The 26,479-nt window shown below is 42.3% G+C and overlaps 1 protein-coding gene across 1 annotated transcript; it reads left to right on the forward strand.

The window, feature by feature from the left end:
- The first annotated feature begins 16,948 nt into the window (after positions 1-16,948).
- On the forward strand, positions 16,949-25,970 carry LOC118828459 (steroid 17-alpha-hydroxylase/17,20 lyase). Its single transcript, XM_036735073.1, has 8 exons — positions 16,949-17,245; positions 19,680-19,821; positions 20,116-20,345; positions 21,010-21,096; positions 21,352-21,555; positions 22,035-22,204; positions 25,246-25,349; positions 25,693-25,970. The coding sequence occupies exons 1-8, from the start codon at positions 16,949-16,951 to the stop codon at positions 25,968-25,970; spliced, it is 1,512 nt and encodes a 503-aa protein (XP_036590968.1).
- Positions 25,971-26,479: the final 509 nt, after the last annotated feature.

Consider the following 26,479-nt stretch of genomic DNA (forward strand, 5'->3'; position numbering starts at 1 on the left):
CTCACTCTAAGTGAGGACATGAAAAGTCCTGAGCCTAAAAGGGCCAGGGTCTCCCAAGGCATCCTGGGCCATTTCCAGTCATCCTAGCGAATATCAGGCCACTGGACCCAGATGGCTCTAGAGGAGAAAGTGAGGCTGGTGACCTTTCCCAGCCCTCCCTCACTCAAAACAAAGTCAACTGCAAGTCATGTCATCATTTCCCTGATGTCATGGTCCTCTTCTACAACGAAGGACAAACACAATATCCTTTGTGCACCCTACATTGCAATAAAACTGGACTATTTCTTGCCACATTCAGCAGCAGTTCCTTTGCATCCAGACATTGGTGAAGACTCCATTAAATTTCCCATGTTTTGATTATATTCCTACCTCAACTCTGCCTATTGAAATTCTTCTTTTCCTTCAAGGCTCAGCATAGGTACCACCTCCCCTTGAGGCCTTCTCTGATCCTCTTACCTGTGTGTGGGATGAAAGACCCTCACCAATTAAATTTATAATAAGCAGCCATCTCAGGGTGGAAACAGAAATAAATTTTATTCAATTCCCGAGAATTGGGCATCCTCTGCTAGCACAGAGCAGTACCAGCAAAGGAGGCGCTTTACAAGGGGCAAAGCACCAATAATTATACCTAACACAAGAGAATTCCTGCCCACCTCCGACCCTTCTCACCATTGGCTGGTGGGCTTACAATCTGAGCACGAAAGCTAGACAAAGAACCAGGAAACTGAGGCACAGAAACTCCAATTCCCATTCCCTTAGTTAATGATTACAACTGAGGTGACATCTATATATCTAAAGAAGGAGAATAGGATAAGGGGAGGGAGAGACCCTCTCCATTCTCTTACAGTACTTTTTACAGTAAAGGAAAGCAGGTCACAGTGACCCTATTCTTACTGAGCAAATCTTTAAACCAGAACCAGAAGAAAGTGTAATACAAGGAAAATTAGGAACCCCTGAGAAACCCCTAGCTACTGACAAGAACCCCCAGAGAGAATGGACTTAGATATCTTTGGCATTTAGCAAGCCCCCTGGGACTCCATGACTCCACCAAGGAATCTCAATAGATAGGACCATCCCACTGAAGGATAACCTGGCAGATCCTTTCTAGCAGATATCCCTGGGGCTCCGTGACTCCACCAAGGAATGTAAATGAGATTATCCCACTAGTACGATAACCTGACTGAATCTTTTGATCAGCCAGGACCTTTGTTCCTGTTCCCCCCCCCAACTCTGTACCCCCATATCCTATATAAGCCAAGCCATCACCCCAACACATTTGCCATTGATTTGTGGTGCCATACCCCGATGGCCGCCGGCTAATAAATTCTCCACTTAAAACTTATACTCTGTGGTGTGTCTCCCTCACTTCTGGTACAACAAAAGAATAAAAAGTTTTAGGGTAAACTTTCCCAGAAGCTGAGCCATCAGACTCTCATGGCCTCAGAATTTTTTTTTACTTCCCTATTTCACTATTTCTTGATTTTAAAACATTTCTTAGTATAGATATAGATATATATTTATACATATCTTCCCTGTGAAATCTTCACATTTTATTATCTCACACACCTGGAGGCATTCTCTGTCTCCTCAGATTGTTGTAGAGCACTTTGTCTGGAGCACCCAGTTTTTATAGAATTTAGAGTTGGAAGGAAACTCAGTAACCAATTCATTCCTGAAAAAGAATTTCCCATATAACACACCCAACAAAATTTGCCCTGCCTTTGCTTGAAGACCTCGGATGAGGGAGAACCCTCTACATTCCAAAGCAGACCATTCCACTTTCCACCAATTCTAATCATTAGGGAATTTTTTCTTACATCAAGCCTTAATTTAGCTCTTTGCAACTTCTGGCATTGACTAGTTCTATTATTCCTTATTAAAATACAGGCCCAACCCTGTCACTCCACTACATAAGAAACTTCAGTAATTGCCTGTATGGGACAAAAACTAAACCCAAAATTAAATTAAACTCAGAGGCTACTCAAGCAGAAAGCAGAAAGTAATTTTATTATGATCCTGCAGGGGGGGGGGGAATGGGGCGGGAAGGGGCGATCTCCCAACCCATAGGAAATCAGTAGAGAGAGTTGGGGTTGAGAGAGCAGAACTTGAGCCTTATACCCTAAGGTAACCCCCTCCCCCGCCCTGCCCCATACCACTGCTGGCCTTTTACTCTCATTGGTGGAGTCCAGGCTCACAATCTTGTGAGAATTCTAACCCAGGTACAAGGAACAAGGAAACACTAATTGAGCCAATCACAATTCTTAAGAACACCTATATCCTTATTTGGGGAGGTAAATTCCAGATTCCAATAGGTCAGGTGATTTCTTAGTAACTCCTCCGAGATTTAGGCCTAGCTCTCAATCAGAAGCCCTGAGCCATGTTGAAAAATCCCTACCCCCATTCATTCCACTCAATTCACAGAAAGGCTGAGATTCAGATTCCATGAGAGGGCTTCACTGTCCCACTCATGCCTATTTTCTCTAGGATAAAATATATAACCTCCTATTTAGCTTTTAAAGAGCTTTACAACCTGGCCCCATAATATATTAGTCCCCTTCCTGAACTCTACTATCCAACCAAACCGGCCTTCTCTTTGTTCCTTACACATGATACTCCATCATTCGTCTTCATGGCTTTGCACTGGTTACCCTCATTCCGGAATGTACTCCTTACTTCTGTCTTTTTCTTGGGATAACTTAAGTAACTCCATTTTACAGGAAGCCTCCTTTAATCCTCCCAATCACTAGTACTCTCCAGCCCTAACTGCTTTATATTTAACTGTATCATAGTTATTAAATATTTATTATGCATATAGTTACATATGTACTTATTACCTTCTGCATTAGAATATAAGCTCTTTGAAACTAGTGATTTTTTTTCTTTGTTTGCATTTGTATGCCTAAAATAGGTATAGAACCATTTATGATACTACTCTCCACTCATAGTCACAGGTTGGGTTATCTGTGACTTCTCTTGCCAGAGAATGGCTGACTTCTCACAGGGTTCTATCATTGGGTAACTCCGAAAGAGCCGAGAGTCTCGTTTAAGTATCTTTAAGGCTCATGTAATCTGGACAAGCAGGGTTGGGTTTGAATGTAGTGTGGCTGCCTTCTTGTAATAAATACTAAGATAGGGCTCCCATGTGTGATTCACTTAAACGTTGGGTTTTTTTCCCTTTGTGAAATCCTTTCCCCTTAGGTATAGTTTTCTGTTGGATTTTAAACGTCAATGCCTTTCTAAGGTCTATAGGCAGTCTTTTATATTCAAGGGTCACACATCCCTAACCTTGAGTAATTAGCTTTTCATGTCTGTCTGCTCATGCTTCCTCTGTTAGCAACCACTCCCACACCAGGGCTACTGTAGTGGACTCTGCTACTAACTCTGGTTGTTGGTAGGACCTCTGGGAACTCTGATGGATCCACCAAACTCCTAAGGTCATTTTGACCTTGCAATTGTTGATGAACAATTCCATCTGAAGACATCCATTCGCATAAGCTAGGGAAAAACAAATACAAAAGAAACAAAGGTGCGATGTGCTCAAGGCCACCCGAAGCAGAGTGGGAAATGCAGATTGCTTCTCTTCTACCATCCAGTAGCTCACAGCAGTTCTTGCCTCGCTCACTGCCCAGAGGAAAAAAGTGAAAGGATGGTTAGTTCCTTTTGTATTTTAAGTCAGTTTGGTACATCCTGCATCATCAATCTTTGTAGCTCCTCAGCCAATCAGAAGATGATATTATCACATAATAGCAACTTGATGATCACACGTGGCTAAAACCTCCAACATTCCAAGTGGCTGCTTAGACAGGAACCAGGCAAGGAAATAGCTATACATGCTTAGGGACTGGATCCTCATTGGCCAGTTCTTTCATTATGCTAGTATAGTTCCTGACATATAATAGGTTTTTAATAAATACTTGCTGATAGGCCCAAAAACATACTCGAACACAAATAAAATTTTTTTAAAAGATCAAAAACAAGATGCCCATTATTTATTTTTTAAATATACAGTATATGTCAACTTTAACAATATCACAAGATCAGTTTTTCTGTGGCCCCTTTTGAAACTTTTTTTTCCTGAGATTTTGTTGATTTTACTGTTATTGAAATAATTATAGTCTGCATATATTGTTTATGTTCTGCTTTCTTCATTCTGCATCACTTCAAATGCTTTCCTATTTTTCCTCATATTCTTTCTATTTGTCCTTTCTATCATATAATAACATGTTATTACATTCACATATCGCATCTTCTTTGGCAGATTGCTTTGTCAGCCCCACTCTGTCACTTAACTTCAATCTCTTCCTGTCTACTGGCTGTTTCCCTACTGCCTACAAACACACCCATATTCTCCCCATCCTCATAAAGTCCTCTCTTGATGCATCCAGTCCTGCTAGCTATAGTCTCATGGTTCTCTTCCTCTTTTGTGGGTGAAGAAGAGAAAAGGCCATTGAAAATAGGTGCCTCTAATTTCTTCTTGTTCTCTTCTTAACTCTTTACAGTTACACATCATTTACAGTTACTGACTTCATCATTCAATTCAAACTGCTTTCTCTAAAATTACTAACGTTATTTTAATTGCCAAATCTAATTACCTTTTCTTGATCCTCATTCTTCATGAGCTCTCTGCAGCCTATGATACTGCTCATCACCCTTTTCTCCTTAACATTTTCTTCTCTCTAGGTTTTCATGATATTACTTTCTCCTGGTTCTCCTCTGACTCATTTGACTATTCCTTTTCAGTCTCCTTGGCTGGATCTTCATCCAGGTCAATGCTGCTAACCACAGAATTCCCACAGGGCTCTGTCTTGAGCCCACTTCTTTTTTTCCTCTATACTATTTTACTTGGTGATCTCATTAGCTCCTATGGGTCCATGTGTCATCTCTATGCTGATGACTCTCAAATCTATTTATCCAGCTTTAACATCTCTACTGACCTCTAATCTCACATCTCCAGTTGTCAATTAGACATCTCAAATTGGATGTCTAGTAAGCATCTTAAACTCAACATGTCCAAAAATGAACTTACTATCTTTCCCCTACTCCATTACTGTTGAAGAGACCACCATCCTCTTAGTCCTTAGTCTCTGTTATCCGCCCCATCATATCCAATCTGTTGCCAAGGCCTATTTTATAGACATGCCTCATTTTATTGTACTTTGCTTTATTGTGCTTCATAGACAGTGTGTTTTTTACAAATTGAAGGTATGTGGCAACCCAATGTCAAGCAAGTCTATTGGAGCCATTTTTCTAATAGTGTGTGCTCACATCATGTCTCTGTGTCACATTTTGGTCATTCTTGCAACATTTCATATTTTTGCATTATTAGTATTATTATATCTGTTATTGTGATCTGTGATTAGTGATCTTTGAATTGAAACTGTCTTGGGGATTCATGAATTACACCCATGTAAGACAGCAAACTTAATAGATGTGTTCTGACTGTTCCACCAACCAGCTGTTCCCCAATGTCTCTCCCTCACCTTGAGTCTTCCTATTCCCTGAGATACAACATTGTTAGGTCAGTTAAGAACCTTCCAATGGCCTTTAAGTGTTCAAGTGAAAGGAGAAGTCAATCAATGCAGCAAACTTCATTGTTGTTTTATTTTAAGAAATTGCCACAGCCAGCCCATCCTTCAGCAGCTACCGCTATGATCAGTCAGCAGCCATCAACATTGAGGCAAGACCCTCCATTAGCAAAAAGATTACAACTTGCAGAAGGCTTAGATGATGGTTAACATTTTTTGGCAATAAAGTATTTTTTAATGAAGTACTTTGTTTCTTTAGACTTAATACTATTGCACACTTAAAAGACTACAGTATAATGTAAACATAACTTTTATATGCACTAGGAAACCAAAAAATTCATGTGACTTGCTTTATTGTGATACTCGCTTTATTTCGGTTGTCAGGAACCAAACCCACAATATCTCTGAGGTATGTCTGTACTTCTGTAACATCTCTCTCATATGCCCCCTTCTCTCCCCTGACACTCCAAAGCTCTAAGTTCTGATCACCTCATGCCTGGAATATTGGAGTAGCCTGCTGGTTGATCTCCCTACCACAAATCTCTCCCCATTCCAGGCCAACCTCTGCTCAGTTGTCAAGATAATCTTCCTAAAGTGAAGGTCTGACCATTTTACTCCCCTATCCTCCTCAACTCAGTAAATTTTAGTAGTTCCACCAGGATAAAATATAAAATGCTCTGTTTAGAGTTTAAAGCCCTTCCTCACTTGGCCCCTCCTTACCTTTCCAGGCTTCTTACATCTTATACCCCTCTACATCCTGTATCTGGAATGTCTTCTGGCCTCCCTGGCTTCTTTCAAGTTCCAGCTAAAAACCCACCTTCTACAGGAAGACTTTCCTGATCGCTCGTTAATCCTAGTGCCTTCCCTCTATTGATTATTTCCAATTTATTCTTTTTATATCTTGTTTATACAGAGATGTTTGAATGTTTCCCCCTTTATACCATGAGGTCCTTGAAAGCAGGGACTGTCTTTTACCTTTCTTTGTATCCCCATCATTTTGAACAGTGCCTGGCAATTTGTAGGCATTTAATAAATATTTATTGACTGATAATTTTTTTGAATCATACATTGGGCACATGAACTGGGCACATTTTTCTCTATAATAAAAAATATTACTATGAACAATTTTTTTAAACAAAGACATCTGTTTTTTTTTTCCTTTCAGTAACATCCTTAGGATACCATCCTTGCAGTCAGATAACTAGGTCAGAAGGTATAAAAAAGTTTTGCATCTTTTATTATATAATTTCACATTACTTTCCAAGATAATTGTATCAGTTCACATGAGCAGTTGAACAGTGCTGATTCTCCACAGTAACACCAACAAGGAATTTTGTAATTTTTAACTATAATTGCCAATTTGATGGCCATAAGGTTATATCTCAGAGTTGTTCATTTTCAGAGTTGTTTTCATTTCTCTCATTATTGGAGAGTTTTAAAATTCCATCAGCTGTTTATTGATCATTTGTGTTTCTTATTTCAAAAATTACCCACATTCAATTACTTTGCTTGCAAGATGTGTAGGGATACATATCAACCTCTTTTTAGGTTCAAAGAATTAACTGCACAAATACAAGCCTGGAGAAATCTAAGTGGGTAGCAACTTGTTGTTCAGTCATTCCAGTTGTGTCCGGCTCTTTGTGACCACATTCAGGGTTTTCTTGGCAAAGATCCTGGAGTGCTTTGCCATTTCCTTCTCCAGCTCACTTTACAGATGAGGAAACTGAGACAAACAGGGTTAAGCGACTTGCCCAGGGTCACACAACTAGTAAGTATCTAAAGCTGGATTTAGACTCTTCCTCACTCAGGCCCAGCACTCTTTCCACTGCACTACCTAGCTGCCCACAAGTAACCAGTACTTTATGTTAAAAAGCCCTGGAGGAACTTGGAAAATATACATAATAACTACAACAAAAATGGAAAGAATCAAAACAAAAAATAAATGGGTATAATTATAATTACCAAACTTGGTCCCAAAGAAGAGATATGAAAATGCATTTCCCTCTGTTTTTTTGCAGAGGTGAGAGACCAAGGACATGAAACACCGCATATCATGTCAAGCTTGGTTAATGAATGCATTAGTTTTATTAAACTATAATTTTTGCTCTTTTTTTTCTTTGCTATAAATGATGGCACTCTGGTTGGGTGAGGGAGAAGAGTTATATTAGGAAACGAAGGTGTAATAAAACCAAAAGATATAAAAAATATTTTTTAAAGAACAAGACCTCCGAGTTTCAGTGTTCCTTCCATCTCCTTTTCTCCATTCCTACTATCGACATGGTCTGGGAAATGTATCACCTCTTGTCTTGAGTACTGCAATGGCACTGTGACTAGTCTCTCCTCCTCTAATACACCCTGTTCACGATGCCAGACAAATCTTCATAAAGCACTGTTTTCAGCAGGTCCCTGCTTATTCACAATTGTCCAACAGTTCCCCGTGATGAAGTTGTTATTGATTCATGTCTGACTTTTTGTGACCCCATTTGGGGTTTTCTTGGCACAGACACTGGAGTGATTTGCCATTCCCTTCTCTAGCTCATTTCACAGATGAGGAAACTGAGGCAAACAGGATTAACAGGGTCACACAGCTAGTAAGTATCTGAGACTGGATTTGAACTCATGAACATGAGCCTTCCTGATTCCAAGCCCAGTGCTCTATCCCCTGCACCACCTAGCTGACCCCATGATAAAATACGAACTCCTTAAGCATTCAGTCCAGCCCCAATCTAACTTTCCAGACTTACCTCCCACTGTTCCTACGAATTTTCTGATCCAGTTGGGTTAATATCCTTACTGTTCTTCAAAAGAACAAGAAATTGAGGAGACTGGAGGTTAAAGGTAGAGGGAGACAACAAACAAAGCTCTATTGATCCAATTCCATTTAATTCAACAGCTAAGAACAGTTACTAAGTGCCAAGCACTGTGCTAGACGTTAGAGATGGGGATTTGTTGTTGTTCACTCATGTCTGACTCTTCGTGACCCTATTTGGGGTTTTCCTGGCAGAGATATTGGAGTGGTTTGCCACTTCCTTCTCCGGCTCATTTTACAGATGAAGAAACTGAGGCAAACAAAGTAAAGTGACTTGCCCAGAGTCACACAGCTAATAAGTATCTGAGGCCAGATTTGAACTCAAGAAGATGAATCTTCCTGACTCCTGGCCCAGCACTCTATCTACCGTGCACCTGGCTGCCAGGGATGGGGATACAAAAGCCAAAATGAAACATTCCCTACCCTCAAAGACCTTTTATTCTATTGCCTCTGCTTTTCTCTCCATATGCCCTGAGCTAACTTTAGCACAGTGTTTTGCAAGTAGAAAACAATAAATGCTTTTCCCTTCTTTCATAAGGGAAACAACATATACATTGAAAAATAAATTATATGTATATGTACATATATATATACACACATACAAACATACATATATACATATGTGTGTGTGTGTATGTGTGTGTGTGTGTGTGTAGTAATTCTGGAGAAATGGTCCTAGTACTCGGAGTGATAAGGATGGGCCTCTTTTAGGAGGCAGCACTTGGGCTGACCTTTTATGACAAGAGAGAGAGCTGATGTGCGGCTCCAAGGGACACAGAACAGGTATCTCTAGCCCCTTCTCCCACTTCCCTCCTACCCCACCATTCTCCAAGAGAGACTTTCATTCCTGCCAGCAGGGGGAGCAAGAGATCGGTACCAGAGGCTGCTCCACTCTTCTCAGGGAGAGGGGTTACCAGTCTAGAATGGTATCCATCTGTTCCCTTAAATAAAAATAAATAAATAAAAAGTCTAGGGGATATGATTAGATTTAAACTCTCTTCTGATCACTTTGTCATTTTAGGGGAGGAAGCACTATATCCAAGGCTCTCCATTTAATTACCAATTGCACAAGGAATACACATAGCAAATGGCAAGACACTCATTTATCCAAATCATGTCAAAACAGAAGCCAGAAAAGGTATACACAGAAGAATACAGACCAAACAATACAAAATGAAAGTGCTCTCTCCCATTGGGATCGAAATAACTTAGCTCACCTGAGAGAGTGTGTCCTGGATTACACCCAAGAGGAAATTTCCCAAAGTCCCTAGAATAGCAAGCTGGGAATGGGGATGTGATGGAGACAGCCAGCTCCTCTCATGGCTTCCCAGAGTCTTTTCCTTCAGCAACCTGAAGTGGAGTTGACCTCTTCTATCTTCTTTCTTGAAGCTGGAAGCCAGAAGCACCTGAAGTGACTTCATGCTTGCAGTCCCAGTGAAGACTTGAAGCTTGATGAGTCCTGAAGGAAGACTCAAAGGGAACTGGTGCCTGAAGAGTCCCAAAGAAGACATGAAGCATGACTGGAGAAGGCTAGAGCTGCCCTTCATACAGGGCAGAGTCTTCATCTCCACCAATATGGAGAGTGTTCCATACCAATGGGCTTTGGAAATAGGGGTTATACTTCGAAGGAAGCTAGGGAATCTATAAGGTAGAGTTGAAGGGGGAGTGCATTCCAGGTATGGGGGACAGAGGGAACATCAAGCAAAATAGACTGGTGGTTGAGTATGTGGAGGACAGTAATGTGCATTGAGCCTGGGAAGATAGTCTGAGGCCACGTAGTAGAGGCCATTAAAAGCCAAATGGAGAGGTATGGTATTTTATCCTAGAAGCAAGAGGGGCTTCTGTGCATGGCACAGTAGAAAGAGTACTGGATTTTTGAGTCCTGGGCCTGGGGTTCAAATCCCAGCTGTGCTACTTATTATGTGACCTTGGGCAAGTGACTACCTCTTTAAGCCTCATTTTTCTCACATGTAAGATAATGGGATTGGGCTCAGTGACTTCTGTGTTCTCTTCCAACTCTAAATCAGCAAAAAGCACTTAAGGTCTAAAATAGACATGACATGTTTGTAATCTGCCTTATTTTAAGCAATAAGCTCCATAACTTACCTGGGTGATCACAATCTCCTTGTTCTTGTCCAAAGGTAAATGTTTCCTCCCTGAGACCAAAAGTATAATCTCATGATCACACTGGCCATTGCCTCCTGAAGTCACATGTATATACCCAGGGACCTTACACAATTCTCTATATCCAATTCCATTTAAGAAGCATTTTTTAAATTCTCAATAGGTGCCAGGCACTGTGTTAGGTGTTAGGTGTATAAAGATAAAAGCAAAACCATCTCTGTCCTTAAGCAAATTCTCTTGAGGCATTCAATGTATAAGAGGATAGGTAAATATAAATTGCATCAAACATATATGAGGACAAATGTACCCAAAAGGACTACCCCATGGATCAGTGGAAAAGACAAGGTACAAAATACATAATAGTAAACAATCATGGTAATCCAGCTTTTGATAAACCCAAAGATCTAAGCTTTGGGGGTAAAAACTCAACATTTGACAAAAACTGCTGTGAAAACTGGAAAGCAGTTTGGCAGAAATTAGGCATAGATTAACATCTCACACTGTATACAAGATAAGACTAAAATGAATAAACAATTTAGACATATAGGGTGATATCATAAGTAAATTGAGGAGCGTGGAAAAATGTACCTGACAGGGAAGAGTTTATAATCAAACAAGAGATAGAGAAGATTTTGGGAAGTAAAATAAAAAATTTTGATTACATGAAATTAAAAAGGTTTTGCACAAACAAAACTAATGCAGACAAAATTAGAAGGAAACCAGGAAACGGAGAAAAAAACTTTGATAGCAAGTTTGTCTGAGAAAGACTTTATTTCTCAAATATATAGGGAACTGAGCCAGATTTATAAAAATAAAAGCCACTTGCCAGTTGATAAATGATCAAAGGATATGAACAAGCAATTTTCAGAAGAAGAAATCAAAGCTATTAATAGTCACATGAAAAAATGCTCTAAATCACTACTGATTAGAGAAATGCAAATTAAAACAACTTGAGATACCACCTCAGATCTATCAGACTGGCTAATAAAACAGAAAAGGAAATGACAAATGCTGGAGGGGATGTAAAAAAATTGGGACACTAATGCATTGTTGATGGAATTGTGAACTAGTCCAACCATTGTGGAGAACAATTTGGGAACTACACCAGGAGGGCTATAAAATTGTGCATACTGTTTGAGCCAGCAATACAACTACTAGGTTTGTATCCCAAATTGATAAAAGAAAAGAGGAAAGGACCTATTTGTAAAAATATATATATCAGCTCTTTTGTGGTGGCAACAAATTGGAAGTTGTGGTATACAACTGTGATGGTATACTATTGTTCTATAAGAAATGACAAGCAAGATGGTTTCAGAAAAACCTTAAAGAATTATATGAACTGATGCAAAGTGAAGTGAGCAGAACCAGGTGAACATTGTATACAGTAACAACAATATTATAAAGATGATCAGCTGAGAAAGACTTAGCTACTCTGACCAAAACAATGATCCAAGACAATTCCAAAGGACCTATGATGAAAAATGCTGCCTCCAGAGAGAGAACTGATAAACTCTGAATGCAGATTGAAACAAACTTTTTTAAAACTTTCTTTATTTTTATCATTTTATTTTGTTTGTATTTTCTTATGCAGCATAGCAGATATAGAAATATATTTTGCATGACTTCACATGTATAACTGATATAAAATTGCTTGCCTTCTCAAGGAGGGGAGAGGGACATGACGGAGGGAGAGATTTTGGAACTCAAAATTTAAAAAAATGATTGAGAAATATTTAACAAAATAAAAATAGTTTTGAAAGGACTATCACACTACAGAGCAAGTCCTCAGCCCAACAGGTCATCTTAACAAAAGAAAGCTTTGCCCTTCAGTTCATCTTGGACAGGATGACCAGATCCATTGTCCTGAGGGCAACAATGATCATATTCCTCCTTTTTTTAAGTAACTTCCATGGCACCTCTATCTAAACCACATCAAGTACAAGCTCCTTAGCCTGGCACTCAAGTCCCTCCACAACAGAGTCCCACTTTACCCTATGTTCCATTCCTCCTCAACAGAAGCCCTTCTCTGCAGCTGGACTGATCTTTCTATTCCCAGCACAGGCCAGATTCATTGCCACCTTGACATCTTTCCTCATGCTATTTCTCTTCCTTGCTAATGCTCTAGATCAGAGGTTCTTAATGTCATGAATCCTTTTGGTAGTGTGGTGACACCTAAAAACCCCTTCTCAGAATGTTGTTTTTAAATGTATAAAATAAAATACATAGGATTACAAAGGACTTGGGAGTCAAGATGGTGGAGTAAGTAGCAAATTGCTATAAGTCTCCCATATTCACCTCCGGACAACCATAAAATAATGCTCCAAAACAAATCCTGGAACAGCAGAACCAGCAAAAAGGGTGAAACAATCTTTGAGCCTAAGAAACTTGGAAGATTGGCAGGAAGGGTCTTTTCACCCAGGTAAAGGAGGAACACAGTCCAGGACAGGAGGTGTCCCAGCAACCCAGCAGCAAGTCCCACCTCAGCAAACAAATAGGGCCCCAGTGTGGTGGAACAGGCAAATTCCGAAACCAGGACCCCCCACATGCTTCGGCATAGCCAGGGGAATGGGCAGATTCCAGAGTAGCTCCAGGCAAACAGGTAACCTCCAACAGCCAGACCTCCACATGCTTCTACAGCCTCTAGCAGCACCAGCCACCCCCCACCCCACCCCCTCAGCACAGCACCAGACATGAGATTCCACTGTGGGCCTTAGGACAACATCAGAGCAGCACTAGGTAAATAGCTAGGACCTGCAGCCCCTGGCACAAGTAGCCTCAGACAGTGCCCCTTCCACCCTGGGAGTAGAGCTTAAATTTAAAAGAAAGGAAAAAGGTCAAAAAAGATGAGCAAAAAACAACAAAAAAAAGAATTCGACAATAGAAAGTTATTATGGTGACCGGGGAGATCAAGACATCAGAAGATGACAACAATGGCAAAACAGCTATGGGCAAAACCCCACAGAAAGACAGGAAGTGGTCTCAAGCCCAGAAAGAACTCATGGAAGAGCTCAAAAAAAGGAGCCTAAAAATCACATAAGAGAGTTAGAAGAAAAATGGGGAAAAGAAATGAGATTAACGAAAGAGAATTATGAAAAAAGACTCAACACCTTTGGAAAAAGAAAACAACTGCTTAAAAAATAGAATTGGTCAAATGGAAAATCCACTAAAGAAAACAACTTCTTGAAAAGTACAATTGGTGTGCATACCCTTTGACCCTGCAATACCACTTCTAGGGCTGTATCCCAAAGAGATCATACAAACAGGAAAAGGAACCGCATGTACAAAAATATTCACAGCAGCTCTTTCTGTGGTGGCAAAGAACTAGAAATTGAGGGGATGCCCATCAATTGGGGAATGGTTGAACAAGTTGTGGTTTATGGATGTAATGGAATACTATTGTGCTATAAGAAATGATGAGTTGGCAGACTTCAGAAAAACCTAGAATGACTTATAGGAACTTACACTGAGTGAGAGGAGCAGAAACAGGAGAACATTGTACACAGTTACAGCCACGTCGTGCGATGACTAACTTTGATAGACTTGGGTCTGCTCAGCAATGAAAGGTGCTAAGACAACTCCAAAAGGCTTGTGATAGAAAATACTATCCACATACAGAGAAAGAATTACAGAGTCTGAATGCGGATTGAAGCATATTATTTGCTCTCTCCCTCTGTTGTTTTGTTTCATTTCTTCTTTCTTGTGGTTCATTCCATTGGTTATAATTCTTCTTTGCAACATGCCTAATGTGAAAATGTTTAATGTGAATGTATATATAGAGCCTATATCATATTGCATGCCATCTTGAGGAGGGGAGAGGGGAGGGAGGAGGGGAAAATTTGGAACTCAAAAGCTTGTGGAACTGAATGTTGTAAACTAAAAATAAATAAATAATTTTTTTTAAAAAAAGCACAATTGGCCAAATAAAAAAAAAAGTACAAAAGCTAATTGAGGAAAACAACTCATTAAAAGTTATAATTGGGCAAGTGGAAGCAAATGACTCTGAGACATAAAGAATCAATCAAAAAATTCTAAAGAATGAAAAAAATAGAAAATGTTAAAAAAAATGGGAAAAACAACTGACCTGGAAAATAGATCCAAGAGAGACAATATCAGAATCACTGGACAACCTGAATGCCATAATCAAAAGGAGGGCCTAGACAGCATCTTTCAAGAAATTATCAAGGAAAACTTCCCTGATATCCTGTAACCAGAAGGCAAAACAGGCATTGAAAGAATCCACCAATCACTTCAGGAAAGAGATCTCAAAATAAAAACTCCAAGGAACATTATAACCAAATTTCAGAACTATCAGGTTAAGGAAAAAAAAATGCTCCAAGTAGCCAGAAAGAAACAATTCAAATACTGGGGAGCCACAATCAGGATCACACAGGACTTAGAAGCTGCAATATTGAAAGATCAGAGGGCATGGAACTTATTCCAGAAGACAAAGAAGCTAGGACTACAAACAAGACTCACTTATCTGGCAAAATTAAGCATAATACATCAAGGGAAAAAATTGGTCATTCAATGAAAGATTTCAAGCTTTCATAAGAAGACCAGAATTAAACAAAAAATTTGATCTCTAATATCAAGACCCAAAAGAAGCATAAACAAAAAAAGGGAAAAGAAAATGTAAGAGATTCAATAGAGCTAAACTGTTTACATTCCTACATAGGAAGATGATATTTGTAATTCTTAAAAATTTTATCACTAATAGTACAGCTAGAAGGAATATACATAGACAGAGGGTATGGGTATAAAGTAAATTTGAAGGAATGACATAAAAAAATTGAGGGATGAGAAAGAGGATAACACTGGGTACAGAAGGAAGGGAGAGGTAGAATGGGGTAAATTATTTTGCATGAAGAGGTATAAAAGACCTATTACAGTGAAGGGGAAGATGGGAGGGTGGGGGTGGACATCGCTTGTAAGTAAGGACAACCTTATTCTCATCAATATTGGCTCAGAGAGGCTATAATATACACAATCAATTGAATATAGAAATTTATCTTACCCAACAGGGAAATAGGAGGGGAGAAGATTCAGTTAAAGAAGGGGAGGGACTAACAGAAGGGGGGGAAGACCAGGGGAGGTGGTAGACAGAAGCAAAACACTGGTGAAGAGGGAAAGGGTGAAAGGAGAGAGAGGACAAATAGGAGGAAAAGTAGGTTGGAGGGAAATACACATGACTGTGAATGTGAATGGGATGAACTCTCCCATAAAACAGAAGCAGATGGCAAAGTGGATCAAAAACCAGAATCCTACAATGTGCTGTTTACAAGAAACAGACTTGAAGTAGAGAGACACACACAGAGTAAAGGTAAGGGGCTGAAATAAGATCTATTATGCTTCAGCTAAAGTAAAAAAAAAAAGCAAAAAGCACAGATAGCAATCCTGATCTCGCACAAAGCAAAAGCAAAAATAGACCTAATTAAAAGAGATAAGGAAAGAAACTACATCTTACTAAAAGGTACCATAGACAATGAAGCAATATCAATATTAAACATATATGCACCAACAGGCATAGCACCCAAATTCTTAAAGAAGTTAAGTGAGGTACAGGAAGAAATAGACAGCAAAACTATACTAGTGGGGGACCTCAACTGTCCCCTCTCAGAACTTGATGAACCCAACCAAAAAAATAAACAAGAAAGAAACTAAGGAGGTAAATAGGATATTAGCATTACAAAGGAAACCAATTATATTGAAATAGTTATCAAAATATTTTTTAAAACCAAGTTCACAGACTCCAGGTCAAGAACCCCTGCTCTAACTTCTATCTGCCTTTCAGGGTCCTGTTAAAGCCTCAGTCTATAGCGATTTCTTCCTCTTCTGAGTTGCTACTGCATCAATCATATTAACCACATATTTTAACTCTAAATCATTCTGGTTTTGTGTGATGTGTGTGTGTGTGTGTGTGTGTGTGTGTGTGTGTGTGTCTTATTCCCCCCCTAACAAGACTATAAGCTTTTTGAGAAAGAGCCACACCTTTTCTCAGCATCTAATACACTGAGTTAAATTTACCTGTTCGTTGATTTAAGGCTTACTGGAGAAAGCCTTTAGTAAGAGCTGCCATAGTTAATTCAGATCTGATCTATACTTTCCCAAAAAAAGAAAACTCCCCAAACCAAATTGCATATGATTGTACTGCAGGTGTCTGGGGACTTTCCTAGGACAACTGCCCCCCCACAACTGGGAACTGCAGGTGGGAGGTTACAGGACCCTGACCCCTGTTAGTGAAAGCCTCCAACTCTCCCTCCTCCTCTTACTTCATCAAGGAAAAGGACTTAGGCCTGGCTCAATTCCAGGGAAATCCTTCCCCAGGCATGTGATAAACACCACAAAAGTCAAGGTGATGAGCAGAGCTACCATTAAAAAGGCAGCTGGAGTACTGCAGGAGCCCCAGTGTGTCTGCCCACTACCACCCACATCCATCATAGCCTGGCTCATACTTCCTACATCTTTTCTCTCTAGCCATCCCAAACCCAGGATGTGGTGGTTCCTCATAATCTCTCTGCTGACCCTCCTATACTACATCTGGCAGAAGCTGAGGAATTTGGGCAAGAAATATCCCGTATGTTTGCCCCATCTGCCCATCCTGGGGAGCCTTCCATATATGAACTCCTGTGACCAGGCACACATCTACTTCACCAAGCTTGAGGAGAAGTATGGCCACATCTATGCCTTTTGGCAGGGTCCTTGGTATGCCGTGGTAGTGAGCAAGTTCCCACTGGCCAAGGAAGTGCTTCTCAAGAAGGGCAAAGATTTTGCCAGCCGCCCCCGAATGGTAAGCATTTTGATGACTGCTGATAACCACTGGGAAGGGGTATCTGGGAAGAGCCATGCCTGACCTGGATCCTGGGGGTGGGAGTGATGTTAGGGGGAGCTTCAGTGCTGCTTGTCCCCCTTTTTTCTGGACTTGGGTGAAAAGTAGCATGACAGAGTAGGCTGGGAATGAGGAGAACTGGGTGCTAGCTTTCATTCAGTCAGTGACTCGAGGAGCAACATCAGCAAAATCATTAGACCTCTCTAGACTTCAACTTCACGGTCTAAAATTTGGGCAGGGATAGGAAGGGTGACAACATTCTCTTCTCTTTCTCAGAGAAAGCCAAAAAGAGTTTCTCTTGGTCTCTTCCAGATGACAATTTCCCTTCCCTTCTTGTTTCCAGCTCCTGTCTTGCTCAGCTTCCTTTCCTCTATCTCAGCCGTGGAGAACTCTGGTGGAAACTCCTTCCAGAGTTTCCCCCCGAAGATTAGAGTCAGTCATGGCTGGAAAAGAGCAAAGGGAGAAGGAATTGAAGAGAGGGAGGCAGAAGGAAGAAGGATATGAGTTTGGAAAGAGGGGAGAAGGGGCAACGGGAGGTCTAGGGCTGCGCTGTCATACTGGGGTCCTATCCCTTCCTGGGGACACCAACAGTTTGAAGAGCAGACACCTCCCCCAGAAGAGCATTCCTCCAATCGCTTAGTATCTAGCAATAGATCTGGGAGGCAGAGGACCTGACTGCTTCAGGTCCGAGCCTCAGCTCTGCTCTTTAATGACCTGTGTGTCTTCTAGCAAGTCACTGCCTCTTGATGTGCCTTGGTTTTCTCATTTGTAAAATAATGAGATTGGGCTACATCATTTCCAAGGTCTGTACAAGATCTTTGGGGCAGCTGGGCACAGAGCACAGGGCCTGGAGTCAGAAAGACTCAGCTCAGTGAGTTCAAATCTGGCCGGCCTTAGACACTTACTAGCTGTGTGACCCTGGGCAAGTCACTTCACTGTTTGCCTCAGTTGCCTCCTCGGTAAAATGAGCCGGAGAAATATATTTGCCAAGAAAACTCCAAATGGAGTCATGAAGAGTTGGACATGCCTGAAAAAACAACTAAACAACAACTTCCAGATGTAAATCCTATGATTTAGGACTTCTCTCTAATTTGTGACGTCCTCCCTCTTCTTGACAACCAGCTGCTGAGAACTCCAGCCTAATCAGGACTTACGTTCTCTCTACACTTCTTTTGCCAAGGCTGCAGAAGCGTTGGTCTAGGTTAGTGTAAAACAGAGATGGAAAGATAGTAAGTAGATGGGACTGGGGATGAAAAAACCTATTTGGGTAGTATGGAGAGAGAACAGATTGGGTCAATCTCCAGGTTCTAAGACTCTGGGTAGAAGACTATGAGCCGGCTTCCAGACTGGCCTCATCATGGATGTGGCTTCCAGTCATATGTAAGGTCCTTGAGGGCAGGAGCTAGTTCATTTTTGCCTTTATATCCCCAGCCCCTAGGCATAAGTGCTTGGCACATAACAAGGCTTGCTGTGTGTCTCACTGTATGCCATACCTTCCCAATTAAGGAGATATCAGTCTAAAGGGGGAAGACAACACCAAAAAAATGTACAAATAAGATATAAACAGGGTAAGCTAGAGATGATCAACAGAGGGAAGGCACTAGCATTAAGAGGGATTTGGAAAGACTTGTAGAAAATGAGATTTTAGCTGGGACTCGAAGGTAGGCAGGAAGGCCAAGAAATAGAGATGAAAAGGAGGAGCATTCCATGAGTGGAAGACAGCTGGTGAAAATGCCCAGAGTCTGGAGATGCATTGTCTTGTTGGAGGAATAGCAAGGGATCCAGTTTCTCTGTGTGTGTGTGTGTGTGTGTGTGTGTGTGTGTGTGTGTGTATGTGTGTATGTGTGTATGTGTGTAGGAGGAGGGAAGGGAGGGAGAGTGAGATGTAATAAGAAAGGTAGGAAAGCTGCCAGGTTAGGAAGCACTTTGAATAGCAAACAGGATTTTCTATTTGTTCCTAGAGGTGATCGGAATTTCCCAAATGGGGAGGAAGGAGAGGTGACATAATTAGACCTGCACTTTTGGAGGATCAATTTATCAGCAGGGTAGAGGATGGATTGGAAGGGAGATTTAATTTAAGGAAACCAACCAGAAAGTTATTATAGTAGTTCAGGTATGAAATGAGGGCCTAGAGCAGGGTGGTGGAAGTGTTGGGGGAGAGAAGGGAGCATATAGGAGAGATGTTATGAAGGTAGAATTGGTAGAATTCAGGGGGAGGGGTGATGATGACACCTATGTTGTGCACCTGGGTTCAAAGTTTTTTGACTACTCTGACTACCTGATGGAAATCTGAGACTAGTGCCTAGCACCTCCCCTTGGGGATGGCAAGTGGGGGGCAATTTGAAGGGATTAGAGAGTAACACACCCTAAATCCAATCTTCCCCTAATTCCAAAGGTAACCACAGATATCCTGAGTGGCTCTGGCAAGGGAATTGCCTTCAGTGAGTATGGTCCCCAGTGGCGAATGTATCGGAAGCTGGTGCAGTCCACCTTCTCCTTGTTTAGGGATCGCTCCTCTCTGAACTTTGAAAAGATCAGTGAGTACCAGGACCAGGGGCTACTAGGGATCAGTAGGGAGGGGGCAAGAGCAAGGTGGGGAGGGCTCGGGCTCAGGCCTGACAGAAGTCACCCATAAGGGGTAAGGGATGACCCAGGCTGCTGCTGCCACCTGGTGGTCATCCTCAAACGGACTGTGGGGCAGCATGGTAGTTGGGAAGGGCATCTTTGAAGGGTGGGCTTGTCTTTGAGGGGTGGGGTAGGGTTGGTCTCTCTGCCCTTCATTCTGGACCTCCCCAGCCCTCGTCCATCCTTTCCTTTCTCTATCTCCCTAGTCTGCCAAGAGGCCAATACTCTATGTATGTCCCTGGCCAACACAGAAGGACAGAACTTGGACCCGGCTTTGGACTGTTTTCTGGCTGCAGTCAATGTGATCTGCCAGTTTTGCTTCGGCAACTCCTGGAAGCAAAATGATAAGGATATAGAGATCATGATGAACTTCAGTGATTCCATTGTCAAAAGTCTGGCCAAGGACAGTCTGACTGATATATTTCCCTGGATTCAGGTAAGAGCTCTAGGGCTCTGCCCTGTAGTAGAAAAAGTAACAGGGAGGAGATGCCTCCCCCTCCCCCTTGAGGATGAACTTGAGTCCACCTCCTCCAGGAAGCCTTCCTTTATTGTTAAAGTCCACACTGCTCTCTCCCTCCTCCAAACTGATACAGTTCTTACAATTTGAGCCACAGAGTCCAGCTTTGAATTATAAACTGCCGTGTGTTGTTTCATTGATTGCGTGTGTTTCTTTCCCTAACCAAACCATAAGCTTCTCAATAGCAGGGATCATTGACTTCTTCTGCTTCTCCCCGCCACTCCCCCATCTCCCCCAATTGATGCCAAGAAGAAGGCTGGATGTAGAGCAGGTTCTAAAAAAAAACCAAATCCCTACACTTGTAATTGGCTAGGGGTGGGAAGGGGGCTGCCAGGGACCCAAGCCTCTTCAACCTGGCTTCCCCAGCCAGGGTTGTCTGATGTCTCCACTGCTTGGTGGAGAAGTGTATACAGTAAGAAGGGAATCAAGACAGGTAAGATTCATTGGGGAGATAGAACAGTTATGTCAGGAGGGTCAAGGGCCCAGTCTCTGGAGCAGAGAGTGAAGTGAGGGAGACTGGAATTGGGGGCGGGGTGGAGAATCTACCCTCAAGACTCCCCTTCTATCCCTCCCACCTTTCTAGCTGTTCCCCAACAAACAGCTGACACTGCTGAAGGAGAACGTCAAGTTACGGAATAAGCTACTGGAGAAAAAAATTAAAATTCAAAAGGTACATGACAGAACAGTGAAAGCTTGGAGGGAGTGGGAGAGGGGGTGGGAATGTTGTCAAGAACCCCCTTATTCGCTATGTATGCTAAAGACAAGTCCAGCATACCTTGACTGTATTCCCCCTCCTGAGCACCGATTCTCAGACCTAGGCTGTGGGATAGGGGGTGAAAGCTAAGAGGAGGAGGAAGATAAGGAGAGGGGAAGGGGCTTGGGGTTCTGGAGAAAGGAGATCCATTTCCCACCCCCATTCTCCCAGGAGAAATTCAAGATAGATTCTGTCAACAATCTCCTGGATATGCTGCTGAAAGCCAAGATGAACAATAATAGCCATCTGACCCAGGAGCCAGAGATCACAGATGAGCACATTCTGATGACGATGGGTGACATCTTTGGAGCTGGTGTGGAGACTACGAGCAGTGTTGTCAAGTGGAGCATAGCTTACCTGCTGCACTACCCCCAGGTGAGACTGTCATTCATCATCCCTGGTCCTCAATCCACCACCCCAGAAAAAGCTCAGGGAAATCTGCCATCTACCTCCTCCTACCTCTGGGCTTCTGAAATGTCAACAATATGAAATGAGAAGCTCTAGTCAGTGACACAGAACTCCAACACTAATGCTGCTTGGGTTACACCACCCGGACCCAACTGTTCAAGCAGACATATAAGAAACAAGCCCCTCCTTTCAATCCTTCTCCAAATGTTGACCAGAGTCTTCAGGACAAGCCCTCTGGGACCCATGTCCATGTGCTCCTGTCCCTGCTGTTTGCCCTGGAACTTGAGTGCATGTAACCCATGAGCACATACTCCATTGTCCCCATTCCATCCATCTCACAAGGGTACAGCATCCACCTCAAGATTCAGCTTCCCTGGCCTGGAAGTCCATGTCTTACACACACACACACACACACACACACACACACCCCTCCATATGATCCCCAGGTAAAGGAGAAGATCCAGAAGGAAATTGACCAGAAAATTGGCTTTACCCGAACACCTGTGCTCAATGACAGGCAACAACTTCTCCACCTCGAGTCCACGATACGTGAGGTACTCCGCATACGGCCAGTGGCTCCCTTGCTCATCCCCCACTTGGCATGTACTGAGAGCAGGTATGCCCAATTCTCTTATCCACTTACTCTTAATCACCCGATGACCTATCAATCAATCCATTAACTAATCCACTCCCTCTTTCCCAATTTACCCAATGGTTCACCCATCAATTAACCTACACATAACCACCTACTCATCTGCACTGCCATGGACAGACCTGGCCCCAGAGATAGGGCAGAAAACTTGGGATAGATGTTTAGAGGCTCATAGTCCAATAGCCACAGCCATCACAGAGCATTTGTGTATGCTTGCATATGGACATGCATTCTCCTTCCCATATCAGGCTCACTAAGATGCCAGAGGGACAGGGAAAACCTTTACAAAGCTCACTGACTCCAAAATAAATGACATAAGTTTCACAAAAGTATAGAATGTCAAATCTGGAAGGCCCTTAGAGCTCATGTAGTCAGTCTGACCTCCCCCACTTTATAGGTGGAGTACATCAAGTCCCAAAGATGTTCATTCTGGGGTGAGAATGGGTTGGACCAAGTTTTTACAGAGGTAAAAGAAGAGATAAAGGAGAAAAGGGGAATAAGTCCCAGGGAAGAAAGGGATTAAGTGGCTCCCCCAAATCAATTCAACAAATATCTATTAGGCATACCAGATTCAGAACCTTGTGCTAAGTTCTGAGAAGGATAAATAAGAAATGATCCTTGACTTCAGAAAGTTTACAATCTAATAAGAGATATAAGGCAGGGATATATTCAACTATAATACAATTCAGACTGTGATAAGTGCATATCAGAAATATAGATCTAATGCTGTTAAGAGAACTCAGTAGGAGATCACTTCTGGCTGTAGGGATCAGAAAAGGCTTCATGGAAGAGATGACAATTGAGTTGGGCCTTGAAGGATGGGAAGCATTATTGCAAGAGGCAGGTGGAGAAGGAGTGCATTATAAGCACAAGGAACAGTGTAAGCAAATATACGGAGGCAGGAAAAGACAAGATGTGTTCTGAAAGCATACTAGTTTAGGAAAACTTAAGAGTAAGTGAAAGGGAGCTTTGTGGGATAAGGCTGGAAAAGTAGGTTAGGGACAGACTGTGGAGTTCTCTGAATGCCACTAAAGAGTATGGATGTTATTCTCTAGGTCAACGGTCTCTAAATTGAGAGATGTGGCATGACCCCAAGGAGGCTGTAGCTTGACCCCAAGCGGTGTGTGATCAACCAACTGGAGGGTGGAAAGATGGGTTACATTCCACTCGGTCCATGACCGTCAGGTATAGGTCTTGTCTCCGATACAACCAAACCCTCCACTCATATCACTCCTCCGTCCCCAGCTGTGTGTGCTTCCAATCTTCTCCCTTCTGAGCTGGCCAATCAGCTTTTGAGAGCAGTTAACCTAGCCTCTAACCACAATAGCTACAAATGTGCCACTGGGAAAGTCACCCACCACCACCACCCAGCATATCCACCAGCAACTTTTTTTTTTAAACTGATAAGGGTATGTAGTAGTAGTAGTAGTAGTAGCAGTAGTTTGTTGTTGCTGCTGCCGTTGTTGAAACAATAATAATAAGAATGTTTAGAGACTACTGATCTAGGTAATGGGGAGTTACTGAAAATTCTGAGTGACAAATGCAGAGTTAACTTTAAGAAGATTACTTGGGCCCTGGTGTACATTGGAGCATGGAAGGAGTGGCAGGGAAACCCGTTATGAGTAGAGGTGAGAAGTAATGAGAATCTGAACTGGGTGTGCCCACGAGAAATGTTCAGAGGGAGAAATGATAGGATTTAGGAAATAATTGCATGGGAAAGGTGAGGGAGGAGGAGTCCAAAAGGACTCCAAGGTTTCACACTGGTTGGCTGAGAGAATGAAGGTGACATTGACAATAACAGAGAAGTCAGAAGGAAGAGCTGGTTTGGAGGGAAAAGTGGATAAATTGAGATTGTGATATTGTTTGCAACTTCAAAATGTAAGAAGTTCAGGAACAGAGCTTGGCAACCTCCAACACCTGTAGATAATTCTAACCTGTAGGGGGAGGTATTGCTTTCAGGGGATACAACGGGTGACTTGGCTGTAGCCGGAGATGCTAATAGTAGATACTAGTCCCCTGGTCCTTCTTCAGTAAGAGGGAAGGGATCCAACTGAATTGATAAGAGTGGAGATGTTCGGGGGTAGATGGAAATGTAGGTCTGGATTGGTGAAAGAGCTTAGGGCCAGAACTACAGATCTGAGAGTCATCAATGCAACTGATAGCTGAAACCAAAAGCAGAGGGGGCACTGAAGGACAAAGTACAGTTATCTCTTCCACAAACGCCAGTTAGGGGTGGGGCACCCTGGGGATCTGGAAAATCCATGTAAAAATTTTTGGCCTTCCCTTCATATCAGAGAAGTCTGAATTTTTTCTTTTTATCTTATGGGGTGTTTATAGTAAGTACCCTATTATAAAACTTGGGTTGATATTATATAATACTAAACATGTATTTTATGCATTTCTGAGTTTCTAAACTTTCCCTGTGTTGCCTGCTGGCCTTCATGTGTCATCTATGGCTTCCACAAAACTCCCCCAAAATTCCGATTTAATGTCTTTCTTTAACTATTTAGTATTTAATTTCTTATGCCAACCCGTGATACATCCAAACTGCAATAGGGAACATCACAATGTGGAAAGTTGCAATGTGGAAGGGATAACTGTATAGAGAGAAAAAGTGAGGGTCTAGAACAGAGCCTAGAGGGATGCCTATATATAAAAGAAGGTTGTTGAAGAGGAATAGAAGCAAATAAAGAGGAAATTGTCAGAAGCAGGTGAGAATCATAGGCATACAGTCATAGAAGCCAAGGGAAAATAGGGTGTTAAGATGGAAGTCAGGGTCAGCAGTGTCCAGGTTAGCAGGGAGGTTGAGAGGGGTAGGAGGTCGGGGCCTGAGAAGAGACCACTGAATTTGGCTCTCTGGCTATTAGAAAGTCATTAGTGATCTTGGAAAGGTTAGTTTTAGTTAAGAAGTAGATGCTCACAGTATGCAGAGATCCCTAAGCATGGGAAAGAAGAGGAAAAAGAGGGGACAGCATCATGTGGAATGACGGATCCTCTCCTCACAGCATTGGAGAATACACCATCCCCAAAGGCACCAGGATCTACGTCAACCTGTGGTCCATCCATCACGATCCTACAGAGTGGGATGAGCCAGAAAAGTTTAAGCCAGGTGAGTCAGTCAAGTTAGTCATCTAGCAATTTATTAAGAATCTTCTGTGTACCAGGCACTGAGCTAAGAGCAAAGGTCCCAAAACAAGGGACTCCTTGAACTCCTAGAACATCAAACCCAAATTTCTGTGGGGTAGGAAGCAGTATATTTTTCCATATTACTCTTCCTTGACGTTAAGGCTGTTGCTTCCTCAATCTCAGGGCTGTCCAAGGGGCATCATGTTTCCCTCTTCAAACCAGGAGTTCCCCAAGGGTGCTATGCTTTTAAGGAAGCTGGCATAATGTTTTATTTCCAAAGGGAACTTTGGTTCCTCTTGCTGACCCACTCACTGATTCTTCCACAGAACGTTTCCTGGACAAGAATAAGGAACAACTTATCATGCCAACCTCCAGCTACTTTCCCTTTGGATGTGGACCCCGGGTCTGTATTGGGGAGTTCTTGGCCCGGGCAGAGTTATTCCTCTTTCTGGCCTGGATCCTACAGAGATTTGACCTGGAAGTACCTGACGATGGAGAACTCCCCTCCTTAGAGGGGGAATATGGAGTGGTCTATCAGATCGCTCCCTTTAAATTAAAGTTTAAGCTGCGGAAGGCCTGGAGGGAGGCTCAGCTCAGTGCCTAGCCAATAATCAGATTCTCCTCCATCAGCACAGGAACAAGCATAAGCAAAGTGCAGAAGGAAGTGATGAGAAGTAGCTTTAATTGGAGACTGCCCTGAGACCCTCCAAAGCTGACCCTATCCCCTCAGCTTCAAGGAGGGAGGTATCTTTCCATTGCCTGTAGCATAGAATTCCTGGCATTAATTCCCTTTCCCACTACATCCACTATACTCTGGAAAATCCTGCTTCTTCCTTGCATCAGCCTCAGCTCCAATCTGTAGGCCTGGGGTCTTTGTCCTGAATGATTTCTAACCTCCTGGCTTGCTGCCTCTCCCTGTGATGGGTTTGTATGTCCAGTCCCTTTGGCCGTTCTTTGCCTGTATTCCATGTCCCAACTGTAGCTAGTTACAACACAAAAGGCCAAGTGGCACCAAGCTTACCAGCAGCACTGCCCAGGTTGGGGTTCTTGTCTTCCTGAAGGTTAGACTAAGACTTAGAACAGCTCTTCCTCATATTCCTTGTGAGCCCTCTC

This window comes from Trichosurus vulpecula, chromosome 8, assembly GCF_011100635.1.
Source record: "Trichosurus vulpecula isolate mTriVul1 chromosome 8, mTriVul1.pri, whole genome shotgun sequence".
Taxonomy (NCBI): domain Eukaryota; kingdom Metazoa; phylum Chordata; class Mammalia; order Diprotodontia; family Phalangeridae; genus Trichosurus; species Trichosurus vulpecula.